General features: G+C 40.7%; 1 protein-coding gene across 2 annotated transcripts in view; it reads left to right on the top strand.

The window, feature by feature from the left end:
* MAPKAP1 (MAPK associated protein 1) overlaps positions 1–18,034 on the top strand; it is a 301,918-nt gene that overhangs the window by 40,874 nt on the left and 243,010 nt on the right. For both annotated transcript variants that reach the window (XM_004713308.4, XM_004713307.4), the window contains exon 4: positions 3,126–3,274. In XM_004713308.4, the coding sequence (XP_004713365.1) occupies positions 3,126–3,274 (149 nt within the window). The remainder of the gene's footprint in view (positions 1–3,125; positions 3,275–18,034) is intronic.

The raw sequence follows: 18,034 nt of genomic DNA, 5'->3' as shown, positions 1-18,034 counted from the left end.
TGGAGAGCAAATGTTTAGAGAATGATGAGGGCAATGAATGTACAAATGTGCTGTACACAGTTGATGTATGTATGGATTGTGAAAAAAGTTCTATGAGCCCCTAATAAAATGATTTAAAAAAAAAAAAAGAAAGATATATGAACCTGTTATTTAAGGGTATGTGTTGGCCTAGAAATAATCATTTTTGGAGTTAACGGCATATAAAGATACTTTCTAGGTTTCCCTATATATTTATTTATATTGAAATATGCTTTACATATAGCCAAGTCAATTCCAAGTCATAGTAACCTTGTTGTGACAGAGTAGAATTGTGTCAGGGTTTCTAAAGCTGTAAATCTTACAGAAGAAAATTGCTCCATCTTTTTCTCATGAAGTAGCCAGGGCCCTTGCTGTACATATAGTGAAGTTTCTAAATGTATAATTCAGTGACTTTTGACAAACATATACACCCGTGTAGTGAACATCTCAATCACAGTATAAAATCACTCCATCATTCTAGAAAGTTCCCTTATGCCTTTTTCTAGTCAGTCTTTTCACCATAGGTAACCACTTAAGGCAGCAGTTCTCAACCTGTGGATCGTGGCCCCTTTAGGGGTTGAACGATCCTTTCACAGGGGTTGCTAGATTCATAACAGTAGCAAATTACAGTTATGAAATGCCAACGAAAGTAATTTTATGATTGGGGGGGGTCACCACAACAGAGGAACTGTATTAAAGGGTCACGGCATTAGGAAGGTTGAGAACTACTAACTCAAGGAAAAGGCATGGGACCACATCTGACCTTCTTTGACTATATAAAGGAGAAGGAGAATCCAACAGCTCACTAGCCCAAGACCAATTGCCACAAGGCAGAGGTCAGACATGCCTCTACCCTCTTATGCTTCCTTTTTTTAAAAAAAAATTCTGACACTGGCCATCTCTCCATGACACCAGTAATTTGTTGCAGTGACCGGCCATATAGAACTCACAGAAAATACACACAATTATGGGAGTTTTAGGGAAGCTAATAGATTACAAAATAGTAAGGATACTGCCCTTTAGTCTGTAGCACCTCTTATAATCCATGGTGACAAGCATGTCCTGGGTTTGGCCTCTCACCCGTGTGGTCTCTAGGCCGTTGCCTCCCGGTGTCAGGAAGCCTGCCTGTCACTCTGCCCCAAAATCTCAGCACAGATCCTCTGCCCTGTCTCATGGTCTCTGTATCATGGCTTCAGTGCCTCCACCACTTCAGACAAGGATCTCCCATGCACTTTGCCAGCAGCTGTTCTTTCTTGATGGCCTTTGGGTTCTGCTCTCTTATATCCAGAGGGATGACAAAACTGCCCAGTCCTTACGTTAGAATCTGGTATACCTTATTTACATAGTCTCACCCAATCTTTTGATGGGAGTTACAGAAAATGTGTAGAAGAACTTGTATTTAAGCAATTTCACCTCACCACACCACTGTTCCAATTCAGATCACCATTATTTAGTTGTATCACCATTTAGTTTTACCGCTTTTAGATGGTATTTAAAAATGTAGGGCAGGATTCAAAATCACAAAGGAATTGTTTATGATAGAGAAAGGAGCTTCAAGCACTGAGCCTTATGGAGTTGGGAAAATGAAGAGGAATGAAGGGAACTGAGAAAGACTCGCCTGAGACAGCATGAGAACCAGATGGAGTGGAGTCCTGGGGACTAAGTGAAACAGGTCTCTTCTGAAAAGGAGGGAATGACGAACCAGTCATATCCTGCCAGGTCATACCCATACCAAAGTCATATCCAGTGACTACCAACAAGGGAGCCCATTGATGGGCCTTGATGAGGAAGCTGCTTTGATGAAATGGTAGATCCTGCATGCATGGTTAGAGTAGTAGGTTTGAGTGAACGAGAGGAGAACAATTTAATGGCATGAATATAGGTAAAGAAAAAAGCCAAACTCACTGTCTTCGAGTTGATGCCAACTCATAATGACCCCTCTGTGGGGTTTCTGAGACTGTCACTTTACGGGAGTAGAAAGCCCCATCTTTCTCCCCTGGAGCAGCCCAACTTATTACCACTACACTACTAGGACTCTAAGGCACATAAGGTAGAGTGAAAATGGATTACTATAAGGGTACTTGGGTAGTACTTAAGCATTTTTGGGTACTGATGTGACTAATCCAGTTAAGAGGGGGAAAATGGGTGAAAGAGGGGAGAGAATTGTTTGAGTGGTAGTCTTGAGTTGGCATGAAGGGGTGAATTCTAATTCCTAAGTGGAAGGATTGACCTGATAGAGGGGCACAGATATGTTAATAGGAAGGAAGGCAGATCAAATGTGCAGCTGAGAACATGCAAAAATTCTCTTTAGGTTGCTTCTATTTCTCCATGGTCATCAGTGGGGAAGAAAGGAAGAGGTATTACAGATTTGAGAGAGGTCTAACTGTAGCTTAGACCTTTAAGAATGGAAGAATTATGATAGCATCATGTCACACCTAATCTGTAGGATTTCTGAGGCTGTAAATCTTTATGGAAGCAGTCTGTCTTATCTTGCTCCTACAGAGTGTCTGGTAGGTTTGAACCTCTTAGTAATGCTTTAGCCCTCTGCTAAAGCATCACTAGGGCTTGTAGAAAAGCCCAGAAAAACCAGTTACACAACATCACACAGCTGTTAACAGCAGAGAGGAACGATGCTCAACTCTCTTGTAATTGCCTTTCTTATGGAAGGATTGCTCTGTTGTTGTATCTGTGCCCCCTCTGCTTCTAATTGAGGTCAAGTTGATTCTGATTCATGCGTATCAGAGTAGAAATGTGTTTTGTAGACTTTCAGTAGCTCGTTTCAAATGTAGGTTGCCTCTGGATGTACTCCAACCTGCAGCCTTTTGGGTAGCAGCTTGAATATATTAATGGTTTGTACCACCTAAGTCCTCATACCTCCTTAAGCCATATTTATTCTACACTCAATCCTGGCCTGTTAGACTTTTCTCTGCCATTTTGATGCACAAACATTAAAGTAAATGTGAGGCTCTCTGGGCTTACCAGACCCAGAGCATGTCTGGGGCTGCTCCCTCTTGAAGGTTCCAAGGAGGACTTTGTAGGAAAAGGGGGGCTACCTGTCTCTCTATGTGTAATCACAAAGATGTTTTTATCTTCCTTCCGAATCACAGCCCAGGAGTTAAAGTCACTGTTTGAAAAAAAGTCTCTCAAAGAAAAGCCTCCGAGTTCTGGAAAGCAGTCAATATTATCTGTCCGCCTGGAGCAGTGCCCTCTGCAGCTGAATAACCCCTTTAATGAGTATTCCAAATTTGATGGCAAGGTAAGTAACAAATGGAACATTGTCCTTCTAAGTAAAACTTCAGCTGAGATCAGTTGGTGGTGTTGGCATTATTAGATTTAAGGGTTTCTGAGGTGCATCCGTGTAATTATTTAGAATGTCACTCACAGTTTCTAAGGTTATAGTGGTAAAAGGGTATGAATACTCATACTGATTGAGTATTACTTCCACAGGAGTTTATTTTGGAGCGTTAATATGAAGAGTCTTTATTTTGGCACTCTTAATGTTTTCTAAGTGTATTGATAATTTGGGTTGGGTGAGTTATGATTACAAGAAGTAGAATTGTGGTAGTAAGTCTTGAAAGTAGCTTTGGGAGGCAAGTTTGTATGCTCATGTATAGTTTTTATTATGACTATAGAAATTGTTGAGATTTGAGTTTCATTTCAGATTCTAGGCCATTGCTTTTTACTTTATGATTTCATTATAGGGAATCTGTTTGACATTTGCTATGCAACATGACTTCATTTTTTTTGCCTCTTTGTTCTGACCATTTGGTGTTGCAAAATTTAAGTGTCTGTAGTCTCCATTAAGAGAAATGGCCAGTGTTTCAGGTGGAGCATAGTTCCATGTTCAGTGAGATCCCCTCCCCCTCTAACCTGTCATTTCTTTGCTGAGCTGAGTGGGACCTCTTTCAAGAGACAGTAGCAATTGATTTTTATATTTATTGTCATTATCATTGCTGCCTGGTAGTGGTCTGAGATACTGATGGATAGCTTGTTGCCTGGGCAGGGCTGTGGGTGGGAGTTGTGTACAATTTGTCTTGTTTCAACATCATTGCAATGAATAAACATACAACTCTTTGCTTATGTTTGCATTTTTCTTTTTCAAATGCCTCTTCTGTCAGTTGTCATGTTTGAGCCAGGAAATATTTTCTCTTTGAAACACTCTTATTTCATACAATTCAGCATATTTCCATAGGTTTAAGCAAGCGACGTGGCCCTCAACATATGAGGTTATTGATGTTTGTGTGGACAGAGGGCAAGGACTAGAAACAATGCATGAAAACCACAAGGACCCTAACATGCTCACAATATTCCCGCGTAAAACAATCTCAGAGCAATTCTAGCAAAGTCCAGCTTGTATTGATACTCGTGTCGAGCGTCTCTGGTTTGTCCTGCCTGTTGTTCTGCTGCTGGTTGTGGAAGGTAGCAAAAGAAACTCTGCTTCCCGCACCTCCAGTTTGGACTCGGATTGCCAGCCTGGGTGTAGGGGTTGGGGGTTGAGTTGGTCTGTTTAGGATTTTATGCAAATAGTGTAATTGTGAGCAGTCATTACTTGGGTTAGATTACATGGCTCGGATTTATTTGCTTCCATTGCCTGATACTGTTGTGTCTGATGATACAGTTGCAAGAATAATTAATATATAATAATGCTTGATGCCAAAACCAATAGCATAGGCCTTTTCAAACATATTCTAGAATTCCCATTATGATACTAGACTCTATTAGAAATTACTTAGGTTTGGATTTGCCAGAAAGTTGTGACCTCTCCTTGGTAAATGTCTAACTTATGAAGTGCCAGAGAGAAATTTTTAAAAAGAAAAAAAATGAATCCATTTCCTCAGTCACAAAGGAATTAGTTTGCTAGAAGTGAGTTTCATTTTAGACAGTAACTTTTTTTGTTTTATTAAGTAAACACACAGTTTTAAAAAAATCATTTTATTGGGGGCTCATGCAGTTCTTATCACAGTCCATACGTACATCCATGTGTCAAGCACATTTGTACATATGTTGCCATCATCATTCTCAAAACATTTACTTGAGCCCTAAATATCAGCTCCTTGTTTTCCCCTCCCTCCCCACTCTCCCCTACTTCATGAACCCTTCATAATTCATAAATTATTATTTTATCATATCTTACACTGTCCGACGTCTCCCTCACCGACTTTTCTTTTGTCCATCCCTCAGGGAGGAGGTTATATGTAGATCCTTGTAATCTGCTCCCCCTTTCTACCCCACCTTCCCTCCACCCTCCAGGTATCACCACTCTCACCACTGGTCTTGAAGGGGTCATCTGTCTTGGATTCCCTGTGTTTCCAGTACCTATCTGTACCAATGTACATCCTCTGGTCTAGCCAGATTTGTAAGGTAGAATTGGGATCATGATAGTGGGATGAGGAAGCATTTAAGAACTAGAGGAAGGTTGTATGTTTCATCGTTGCTACCCTGCACCCTGACTGGCTCATCTCCTCCCTGCAACCCTTCTGTAAGGGGGTGTCCAGTTGCCTACAGATGGGCTTTGGGTCTCCACTCTGCACTTACCCTCATTTACAATGATAAAATTTTTTTGTTCTTTGATGCCCGATACCTGATCCCTTCGACATCTTGTGGTCACAAGGGCTGGTGTGCTTCTTCCTTGTGGGCTTTGATGCTTCTGAGCTAGATGACTGCTTGTTTATCTGCAAGACTTTAAGAGCCCAGATGCTATATCTTTTGGTAGCCAGGCGCCATCAGCTTTCTTCACCACATTTGCTTATGCACACATTTGTCTTCAGTGATCGTGTCGGGAAGGAAACATGGTTTTTAACAACAGTATATATTTTTTGCCGAGTCACAGGCACATTTATTATCTTCTGGGAACAACATGGTCTTTCCCTCCCCAAAGTGGCCCAGGGCCACAGGGGAGGGTGAAGCCGCCCCTCAGGTGGCAGCGACACTGCCCCCTGGAGTAGGCTCCTGGGGTGACAACATTATGGGTGGCAGGAACAGGGCCTTCAGCTTGCCCGACAGGCTGGCAATCTCACGGTCCTGGGCTTCATAGGACTTGACCAAACGGGTAAACTTCAGGACACCTAAAAACAGTATTTTTAATCAGCAAAGGATGTGAGCATGCAACAGTCATCATTACACATTGATTAAAAAGATAAACGTATTGATAAGTCTGTCTTATGATTGGATACTGTTTTATTATTATCCTACATAGTACAATTGCTAAATACAATTAAATCTTTGTTCTCATCTATTATTTAATATTGATGCATTTGGAATACATATAATGAAAGTGGCTAATATTTGAAGAATATGGTACTGTACATATTAAATTAGTCTTTCTTTATCTTTGTGAAATACTTCAATATGATAGTCAATGACATCTCAATGATTAATAATGAATTATACTTGAGTCAAGCCTTTCTGTATCCTAGAAATTAAAATGACTATTCAAATAACACCTCAAAATGATCAAATTAGCATTTTGTGATTGCATAATAATGGGATTGTAGTAGTTATAACAGCACCATGACTGCCTCCAGTTAAGATCATGTCAACCCCTTGATAATAAAGCCCTTTCCTAGAGAGAGTTGAGTTTAAAATTTTTCAGTTTGATTCTACCCATAAATCATTTGACGTTTAGCACTAAATTTTTGTTACTGTTATAACTTAAAATTTTATTTTTATTCAGATCATATTTAAGCAATGAAATGAGTGTCCCCTTTTAATGATTCACCATCTTATCATTAAGCTTCATGCTTTTTGCTTCAAAATACAGACTTTTCTTGTATTTTGATAGTAATAGTGTTATTTTTCAAAATGTTCTTAAAGCCTCTAAAATATGTAGGGTTTTTTTTTCTTACTACAAATATTCACAATGCCTTTCTTGGGAATAATGCTTGCCTTATTTACATAATTAACTGAGTTGCTTTGGTCTCTTGGGCAAATGGTACATAATTGGGGAGAGAAAGGGACAGGGAAGAGTTTGGGATCTAATTAAATATGCTAAAAAACTACTTAATTATGTATTTCCTCAAGAGACTAACTGCTGTGAAATCCTCCTTAAGATTAAACTAGTGTTAGATTTGAAAGAAGGGTTTTGTTTTTGATATAGCTTTACAATTACCTTTTAACTAAACCAGCACAGACAGTGTCTTAACAGTTTGCACAAACTGGATTGCTGTTTTAGGAATTCTAGGCGTTAGCTTCTTTTACCTATTATGTTGAATTAAAGTGACTATTTTCAATTATTTTGTGGTTCCTGTAGCTGGTTAATAATTTATTGAACACACAAAATTGAGAGGGAACCATTATATTTAGGTTTGTTGTTGTTTTGACAAATGTTTTGGTAAAGTTTATTATTTTACTGCTATCATTTCTTTTGATAAACCTGTGTTGCTGTGACCTGTTTTAGAGTCATAGATTTTTAGTAATTCTGTTTACTGACCATTTGCAAAACGTTCAAGGTAGGTTGTATATTGGCTTCAGGCAGGGGTCCTCACATTTTTTAAACAGGGGTCCAGTTCATTGTCCCTCAGACCCGTTGGAGTGCTGGACTATAGTTTAAAAAAAAAACTGAACAAATTCCTATGCACATTGCACATATCTTATTTTAAAGTAACAAGCCAAACGGGGCAAAAACACCCAGCGGGCAGGATAAATGTCCCTAGTGGGCTGCATGTGGCCTGCGGGCCATAGTTTGAGGACTGCTGGCTTTAGGGAACACAGGGATGCACGGGGCAAAACCAATGGTCTTCTGCGTTGTTGAAAACTAGGCCTCTGAATGGCCTCGTTTCTGAAACAAAACCTGTTGGAGAGGTTAGGACAGTCTTAAAAACTTCTTGTATCAGTACCTGTGATTCCTTCTGTGGGAAACGTTGTTGATTTTGACAGAGCAGAGTGAATCAGTGAGTTGTTTTGAGGTGAGAAGTCAGGGAGCTTTCAGTCCTGATTGAAGTGCCCTGGCACGTGTGTGCATTTGCTGTTCTGGTCCTTCACCCGTTCACTTTCAGGAGAGGTTATATTTTAAAAAGTAATCTAATTTTTTCCATTTCATCTGGCTTTAGTTATCAAGTATTGCTATAGCAGAACTACCAGGAAGTGATGGAGGCGTTAGCAGATTGATTTTTCTCCCAGTTCAGGAGACTAGAAGCCTGGGTCCAGGGTGTCTGTTCTTGGGGAAGATTTTCTTTCTCTTTTGGATCTGGAGGAATGTCCCTGTGTCTTCACATATGTTACCTGGTTCCTTGGCGATCTCTCTGTACCTTGGCATCAGTCTTTCCCCGATTTCTCTTTGCTTGCTTGTTAAATTTCTTTTTTATATCTCAAAAGAGATTGCTCAAAGTAGAACCTATAGTAATCCTGCCATAATAACATAACAAAGACAACCCTTTTCCTTTATAACCACTGGCATATGTGATTAGAATTTATAATGCATATGTTGCTGAACAAGAAACCTCACTGCCATTTTATCAATTCCAAGCTCATAGCAACCCAACTGCCCGTGTAGGTTTCTGATATGATAACTCTGTAAAGGAGTAGAAATCCTATGTTTCTCCCTCAGAGCAGCAGGTGGTTCCAAACTGGTGACCTTCAGTTTGCAGTCCCGTGTGTAACCTGCTACACACACCACATACTTTGGAGGGACATAATTCAATCTATAGCACATGCTTTACACTTATTTGAGAAGCGTTTTTGGTATGTTTTTATACTCTTCTAGACAAATTGAGTTTGCCAATATAATCAATAGACTATCAGAACTTCTAAGATTATGACCAAAGAAACGCTCTGATTACCAGTTGTGCTACGTACTGGCTTTTTTTTTTTTTAAACCCTTGTAGCCTGTTTCTTTTGTTGAAAATGAAAATTCCTCACAGGCTGATAGACTATCAGATGGGTAATACCTAAGATAAAGCACTTCTCACTGCCATCAAGTTGACTGCGACTCAAACCCCATAGGACAGTATAGAATTACCCCTGTGGGTTTCCAAAACTTTAACTCTTTAAGGGAGTAGAAAGTCTTGTCTTTCTCCCCCATAGCATTTGGTGGTCTCCAACTACTGACCTTGTGGTTGGTAGCCTAACTGGAACCTGAAAAATAATCCTTCTAATTGATTCTGACACAGGGTACCCGTAGGATTTCTGAGGCTGTAAATATTTCTTCATCTAATGAGCTTCCTCAACTGTTTTCTGTGGGGGCAGCTAGTGGGTTTGAACCTCTTCCCTTGTGATTAACAGTCTAACCCTTACCCGGCAGCACTACCAGAGTTCCTCAGAAGAAAGAAGTAAAACTCACTGTCATGGAAGCTCACATGGTCAACAGTTCAAAACCACACAGTCACTTCACAGAGAGAGAGACTTTCTATTCCCATTGAAATGCACAGAAACCCACAGGGGCAGTTCTCTCTCCTGAAGGGTTGCTATCAGTCAGCATTGACTCAATGGTAGTGAGTTTAGGTTTTTGGTTTGGCCATTGAATCAATTCCAGTAAGACAGGGTAGAACTGCCCCCAGGGGTTTCTGAGACTGTAAATCTTTACAGGAATAGATCTCCCATGGAGTGACAAATGGTTTCCTTAGGATTGACTTTGCAGTTAGGAGCCCAATGTGTAACCCACTATTACCCCCCCCCCCCCCCCCCCTTGAAGAAGAATAGCTGTGTGATCTCATTTCCAAGCCTATCCTGCAGTAAGATATAGGTAACTCCACTGACTCCGCTTCTTCATTGTGACCTCAGACAAGTCACATTGCTTCTCGAAGCTCTAGTTCTCTTCTGTGGATTGAGTTGATGATAGTGTGTGTGTTGTATGGAAATTCGATGAGATCAGGCCTTTTTAGTCGAGCCTTGGAGACACTGTTGGATAAGCAGTGAAGTGTTGAACTGCAAGTCGGATTGCTAACTACACATTGGACTGCTGCCTACAATAGTTATAGCTTAGAAACTCTGTATAGGGTCACTATGAGTTGGAAGTTCTCAACCTTCCCAATGCCACGCCCCCTTAATACAGTTTCTCATGTTGTGGTCACCCCCAACCATAAAATTATTTTCGTTGCTACTTCATCACTGTCATTTTGCTACTTAGGAATTGGGTGACCTCTGTGAAAGGGTCATTCGACCCCCAAAGGGGTTGCAAGCCACAGGTTGAGAACTGCTCCACTAGATGGGTAATTGGTTTGGTTTGGATTCTGGTGTAGTATTTGGGGTTGTTAAGAGTCGGAAAGAACTCAATGGGCTTGGTTTTTGGTTTATAGCATATAGGGAGCACTCAACAAATAAATATACTGCTTCTAATTTTCTCTTTAAAAATCTATGTACTTTTGCTCTAACTGTAGCGGCCTGAGGTGACCTGCCAAAATGGTTAGCTACTCACTCGACCCAGACAACCCCACAAAATCCTGCAAATCAAGAGGGTCGACCCTCCGGGTCCACTTCAAGAGCACCCGTGACACTGCCCAGGCCATCAAAGGCATGCCCATCCGGAAAGCTGTCAAACACTTGAAAGTCGTGACTGTGCAGAAGCAGGTGTGCCTTTCCGACGCTACAATGTGGTGTTGGTCGGTGTGCCCAGGCCAAACAGTGGGGCTGGCCCCAGGGTCGGTGGTCCAAAAAGAGTGCTGAATTTTTGCTTCACATGCTTAAAAATGCAGAAAGTAAAGCTAAACTGAAGGGTTTAGATGTGGATTCTCTGGTCCTTGAGCACATCCAGGTGAACAAAGCCCCCAAGATGCACTGCCGGACTTACAGAGCTCATGGTCGGATCAACCCATACATGAGCTCCCCTGCCACTTTGAGATGATCCTGACTGAGAAGGAACACATCGTTCCCAAACCAGAAGAGGAGGTTGCACCGAAGAAAAAGATTTCCCAGAAGAAACTGAAGAAGCAAAAACTCATGGCTTGGGAATAAATTAAGCTTAAAGTAATAAAAAATAAAAGTTAAAGCAGTAAAAAAAAAAAATCTATGTACTTTTTTAGACTGGGGATGGAATGAGAGAAAATATAATTAAAATCAAGACTTGAAGCTAGCATCTTAAATAAGATGTGCAGTGAATGAGGTAGGTCATTGTGTTGATGTCCAAGGAGTCAAAATGACCCTCACCTTCAAACTAGATCAAGTAATGATTTTATGGTCATTATTTTTGGCAGTGGATAGTTTTTAAACATTAGGTGAAAAGATAGTTCAAAATTAGTAATTGCATGGCGATTTTCTACACTGCTAAATACTTTACCCATTTGATATAGCTAAATTCTGCTATTGACACATAAAGGAGAATGTTTGCCCTGACAAGTAAAAGCTGAGCCAATTCTGGTTCTTATAGACAACTGAGACTTTGATTGTGTTAACTTGTTACAAAGTAACCATTTCTCTCAGAAACTGTTTTAACAGGGAAGCTGCAGAGAGCATGGGGGAAGGGATAATTCATGAGTGCTAATTGCTTGGCTGTTAATTTTCATAAGTGTTGATAGAAGCAGTTCCTTAAATTAAACTTTGTTTAAAATGTATCAGGGGAAATATTCCACAATGTCGAGCCTGAAGTGAAAATTAATATGAATGCTGTGGCAATTAACACATACTGGTTAATAGCTTTTAGCAGCATTTTGGGATGATAGTCCTTAAATACATTTTTGCATGCTGCTCTTGTTTCAGTATTGTTCCAGTCTATGTCTGGATAATTATGAGCAAATGTTTTCTACAATCATTGACATTAAATATCTCTCTTCAAAGAAACTGGCATAAAACTGTAGATAAGCATGAAGCCACTAAGAAATGTTGCACTCTCAGAAAAGGTCAGCAAATGGAAAGTGTATGTATATGTACTTATAAAATTGACCTTAAAGGAAAGTGTTCCTCATGTGAATATTGCCTATCATCATGGGAATGGTCTCCTCTAATATGTTAAGCTACTTAAACTTCAGGATCTAGTTCCCAAAGAATTATTTGCTGGGTATTTTTGTGTTGTCTTGTTTCTAGACAGCAGCTTTTTGCCTTCAGAATTGAGGCAGTGGCCTTGAGACTGAGAGCCTTCTGGCCTTTGGGCTTGCCTCCCTCCCATTTACCCCCGCTGGCCCACCCTCCACCTACAGAGGTGTCTGAGAATGAATTTGGCTGCAAAATATCATTGTTTTCCTCTTCCTTTTGTCACATGAAAAACAAATCCAGGGTTTGACAGGGAGAAGCTTTATTCAGAAAGAAAGGGGAAAAATGGACCAATAGGCCAAGGAGTCTATTATAATAGGAATAAAGCTCTGACCATAAGATCAGTAAAGATCTCAAAAATGGGTGGGGTGGGGCAGGTATCTTTCTTTATAGTATCTAAGAGTCAACAGTAGTAGGAAACAAATCCAGGTATGTGGCCGAAGAAAGGCAGTTGATTCTGGCCCTTAGAAAGAGGTAGTATGTTGACTCACTCCAGTGATGGATTCAAGCATAGCACTGATTGCGGGGATGGCTCGGGCCTGGGTAGAGCTTTGTTCTGTTGTCCATAAGGCCACTATGAGTGAAGTGACTCCAGGGCCCCTCAGACATCAGAAGGACCTCCCACCTTGCTATTGTATTAATGCTTTCCTCTCCTACCACAGTACTCACCGTCATGCTGAACATCCCAAGGGGAGACTTTGCATTTGCAATGAATTAAATAGGAATCTCGCAACAACAAAAACATCCTACTTTCAAGTTAAATATCCAGACTGAGTTCTTACAACTTTATGCTCCACTTTGAGCTGTTCCCCTTAGACTTAATTTCTACACTTTGTTCTGAACTCTGCCATCTGTTGTGGACTTTCTTGCTGCGAGCCTCTTCTAGAAATCCCCATCAGATGTAGAAGTCACAATTGACTTAAAGTCTTTTAAAAGAAAGGCAGAATTTTGTCCTGGAAAAACATTGGACAGGTTTGGATTAGAATTCTAACTCTGCCATGCCATTTACCTGCTGTGTCACATTGCACAAGTCACTTTGCCTCTTATGAGACTGTTTTCATATCTTTCAAAGGAGGCTAATGAGAATTCTGGAAGAGGCTGTTCTAAGTATTTATTGAAAATGGGAAATGCATAGCAAGCAGCTTGGTTCATAACGAGGGCAGAAAGATTGGTGGGTGTTACCACATTTATTATTTAATTAATGTTTAGTGAGGGTCTACTATGTACCAGGCATTACACAGTGTAAGCACTAGATATAGTACTGAGCAAAACCAACTGGTTTCTGGCTGTATGGCACTCATTCTCTAGATGGTGACAAAACCATTTTGATTCTCTTGGAATCCAAACTTCTGGGTTCATGGAGTTGGAGTCATTTACCCAGGCCTTCTGTCCTTTACTCTTGAACTTTTAGGGAATTGCTTTCTTAAAGTCCCTTTCAGGTCATACAGTAGCAGTTTAGCAGTGGTCGGTTTGCCTTTGGCATTAAACTACCGTAGAGAATTATCTGTGTGCAGCCAGTTTTGAGGAGCAGGAACTCGGGGTCTGATGGGAAAATAAATGTGCCTGTCTTAAGTGATTCTGTTTCCCTAACTGCTTGGTACCCTGCTCCAAGCAGTTTTGATACTGTCTCCTATGACATTAACATGGCAATGACCTATATCATTGCCTCTTCTTTAGGTAACTATTTGGGCTGGTTGGAATTATATTTTCTTACAATAAATACTGTATTACCCGAGTCTAAGCCGACCCAAATATCAATTGAGAAACCTAATTTTACCACAAAAACGGCATTAAAAATGTGCTGAACTTAAAGACCTGAAGATAAACAAGCACCATCTAGCTGAGAGACAACAAAACCCACACGGAAGAAGCACACCAGCCTACCCCTGCTCAATCGCTGAGGACATAGGGGGTGCATTAGCAAAAGTGGGGAAGAAAGCAGATGGTGCCCGACTATCAAATGATACAGCATCTGGGGTCTTACAGGCTTGGGGACAAACAGACGGCCATCTAGCTAAGAAACAACAAAACCCACAAGGAAGAAGCACACCAGCCTACCCCAACACGAATGCTGAAGACAAAGCGGGTACATAAGCAAATGCGGTGAAGAAAGCTGATGGTGCCAAGCTGTCAAATTACACAGAATCTGGGGTCCCACATGTTGGAAGGTAAACAAGGAACCATCTAACTGAGAAACAACAAAGCCCACATGGAAGAAGCACACCAGCCTGTAAGATGACAAGGTAAGTATTTGGGCTGGTTGGAATTATATTTCCAAGGCGGCGAAAGGGTCAGATATCAGGCATCAAAGACCAAAAAAAAAAAAAAAAATCATAACATTGTGAATGAGGGGGCATGCAGAGTGGGGACCCAGGGCCCATCCGGGGGAAATTGGACATCCCCTTGCAGAAGGGTTGCGGGTAGGTGAGGAGCAAATCGGAATGCAGTGTAGCAACGATGAAATATGCAATTTTCCTCTGATTCTTAAATGCTTCCTCCACCCCACTATCATGATCCCAATTCTACCTTACAAATCCGGCTGGACCGGAGGATGTACACTGGCACAGATAGGAACTGGAAATACAGTGAACCCAGGACAGATGAACCCCCCCAGGACCAGTGGAGAGAGTGGCGATGGCGGGAGGGTTGAGGGAAGGAGAGGAAGAAAGGGGGAACAGAGGACAAGGTGTACATGTGGCCTCCTCCCTGGGGGATGGACAGCGGAGAAGTGGGTGAGGGAGACGTGGGATGGGGTAAGATATGATAAAATAATAATAAATTATAGATTATCGGGGGTTCGGGGGGAGCAGGGAGGGAGAGGGAAAAGTGAGCTGAAATCAGCGGCTCAAGTGGAAAGTGGATATCGTAAGAATGATGAAGTCAACATATGTACTAAAGTGCTGGACATAGATGACGTATGTACAGATTGTAATGAGTTGTATGAGCCCCTAATAACATGATTATTTTAAAAAAAATGTGCTGAAAAACTCGGCTTACACACGAGTATATATGGTAGATTATGGTACATGGATTTATGGTGTTTGCACATTTATGCTTTGGACAATGGAAGGATCAAAAACAAACTCACTGCCTTTAAGCAGTTCTGACTCATAGCAACCCTTCAGTATAGGATAGAACTGCCCCTGTGGGTTTCTGAGAGAGACTCCAACTCTTTATGGGAATGAAGAGCCTCATTTTTCTACCTCTGAGCTCCTGGTGGTTTCAAACTGCTGACCTTGTGGTTTGCAGCCCAACTTGTAGCCTACTATGCCATCTAGGATGTTACAAAATAATCACCAATGTAAATGTAAAAATGTAATCCCACTGTAATCATAGCTACTTAACTACCGAGTTCCAGAAGTGCTTTGAGAATGTTATGTATTACTGGGGGATCTGATCTACTCTTGGGCATTAGAGGTAGCATCTCTGAAATTTTGGCTCTTGACCTGAGAGCAGAAGGCTGCTGAGTAATAGCTTAGTAGGTATAGGGGAGGATGGTTTGAGGCAAAGTGCAGATTGACATTTTTGAGGATCTGAAAGTCGGTTGCGTGACTGGAGCTCGTAGGTGAAGTAGTGGATGACGCAAGGTTAAGCTGTGGGAGCAGACCACTGTATGGTGTGCCCTGGTTTTTTTTTTTTTGGGGGGGGTATTAGGAGATCACTGGAGCTGTGTGCTGAGGAGAACACACGAGTAGGGTCTGTAGCGACAAAAAACCTTTTCTGTCAGGAAACCTTTTTGCTGTGGTCTGGGTGAAAGAGTGGGCTTGCTTGGTGGTATTGGAGATGGAATGGATGAATTTAAGAGGTATGTAGGGGATACAAGTGGTGAGACTGAGGGGTTGTATCTGGATGGATATGTAGAGGGGATGAGGATAAAGGAGCTTCAAGCACAGTTTCTGGATCAGATTCTGGTTTATGGAGCTGGATGGATAAACCAAACCAACCAAATCAATTATCATTGAGTTAATTCCGAGTCATAGTAACCGTGTCTCTAAATTAGGAAGAGCTGAGAGAGCTGAAGATGGGGAATCTGCTACCATTGTGAGCAGGTTTGGATATGTTACCCTTCAAAGCCTATTAACCATGTTTTTAAAGACACCAGATATGTTTTTTTTTAACGCACCCCACTGCATTTAGGTAACTTGAGCAGTGGCCTTTGAGCTGAGACTGGGCCTTAGAACTGTGGCTAAGGAACCGAACACTTCAGGACTTCGGTCACTTATTCTTTGAAACCGAACTGTCAGATGTCATTTAAGAAATATATCAATTATAGTTCTGGAAGATTAGGGATAGAGAGGTAAAACAGACTTTTTTGTTGTTATAACAAGATAAGTATTATAATTCTGCCTTCTCCTTAGGTAATTAATTGGATTTGCAGATTAAATCTGGTTGGAGTGAACATCAGACACTGAGGTCCTGGGATAGGGGTAAAGAAGGACAGAATAGGATAGAATCTTTGGAAGTGTGGTGGGAACTAGGGAAGATGAGAGTTTTCACTCGGCATCTTCATCCTTGGGGATCCTGCTTAATATGATTTATAGTATCATCTTGTCCTTTGAAGGACTAGAACTTGATTTTTCTATTCTGAAGACAAATATCCAGAGAAATCAAATTGTAGGATGGTGTCACCTAACTTGGACTAGAATCTCGATGTTCTAATTCTCAGAGATTCCCATCATCATTCTCCATGAAAATTTTAGTTCCTGAACAGTAAGTCCAGTAAAAAATAATACAGACATGGAATCAGATGTGAATTTTTGGTCCGGTTGTGCCCCTCTTTCTCTATGTAACAAGTCAGTGAGCGTCTTTGAACCTCAGTTTCTGCATGTTTAGGAAGAGTGGCTTGTTCCTTACGGCCTAAGATTTCAGTTTCGTGAGCGGGGAGGTTATTGACATCAGTGACATGTAGAAGGTTGCAGATGGGAAAACATGAGCTCTTTACATTAATCTTTTCTATATATGTGGTACTTATCTCTTTTCATTATCATAGTAAAACTGTGATGTAGAGAGAGATTGACACTCACAGAAGTATCCTGTACAAAGATAGGCACTAGTATGTGGCCAAACTCCATCCTATTTATTCCAGAATCACAGTTGTGTTTCCTCAATTCGTTTATAGTCATTGTTATGGAAGAAACAACAAACACATAAATACTGAGGTCTTTCAAAATCAAAGAACAAGAATTTTCCTTCAAAGATGAAATATTGATTTAAATATTATTACCAGTTGTATTGATTGCATAAGTTACTGAGTCTCATGAGCCTCAGTTTTCTTACATGTAAAAATGAAATAATGTGATGGCAGGGTAATGGTGAGGGAACTTTGCACATAAAATCTGGTATGTGCCCCACAAATATTTATTTCTTACTATTGATCTTCTGTGGACATATTAATGTACCATACCTGCCCTATGGACCTACCATACCTATGGACATATTAATGTACCATACCTGCCCATCCATTCACCCATTCATCTCTCAGATTGGTTACTAAGCACCCACACTATAATGGTTTGGCTCAAAAATTTGTTGCATACTGGCTTTCTACCAAAATGTCCATGTGGACAACAGGTGAAGGAACCACCCCTCAAATGCAGGATTGGGCTAGGTGCTGGGTACTCTGACAGTGGTCTGACACTCTTCAGTGCACTTTATTGAGGCCAAACATGAACCACTAATTGAAAAGTCAGTGTAATAGATTCTGTAGTAGAGAGAACGTATGGAGGTAGCAGTGATGTCTAGCAAACAGACTACCTCTGATCTAATCCAGGTTGTTGTCCAAGACATGTTTGTCTGAATGTTGGTTGTATTAATTTCTAGAAGACAAGGACTTAGCTTGGTCACACTTATAATGAAGCACAGCATGCCATTTTCCACATATAAATGTGGAATTTTTTTTTTTTAATGACAATGATAAATTTCAAATGTCATTACTCTTTGAGGCTTACAACTATGTGGCAGTATCATAAAAGCCGTGTTTTATTATTATCTCTACTCCTTTCTGTTAAATTGAAGCTTTAACACCTAGACAAAGAAACATGTAAGAAAGTAAGTTTGGGAAATTTGCAAAATATGTTACTATGTAACCAAAGATTAAATTGATTTGTTATATGTGCAT

The sequence above is a fragment of the Echinops telfairi genome, unplaced genomic scaffold, assembly GCF_000313985.2.
Source record: "Echinops telfairi isolate 266 unplaced genomic scaffold, ASM31398v2 ScPeMD7_22;HRSCAF=79, whole genome shotgun sequence".
Classification (NCBI taxonomy): Eukaryota; Metazoa; Chordata; class Mammalia; order Afrosoricida; family Tenrecidae; genus Echinops; species Echinops telfairi.
The sequence above is the reverse complement of the archived record's forward strand: the minus strand, read 5'-3'. Positions and strand labels throughout refer to the sequence as shown.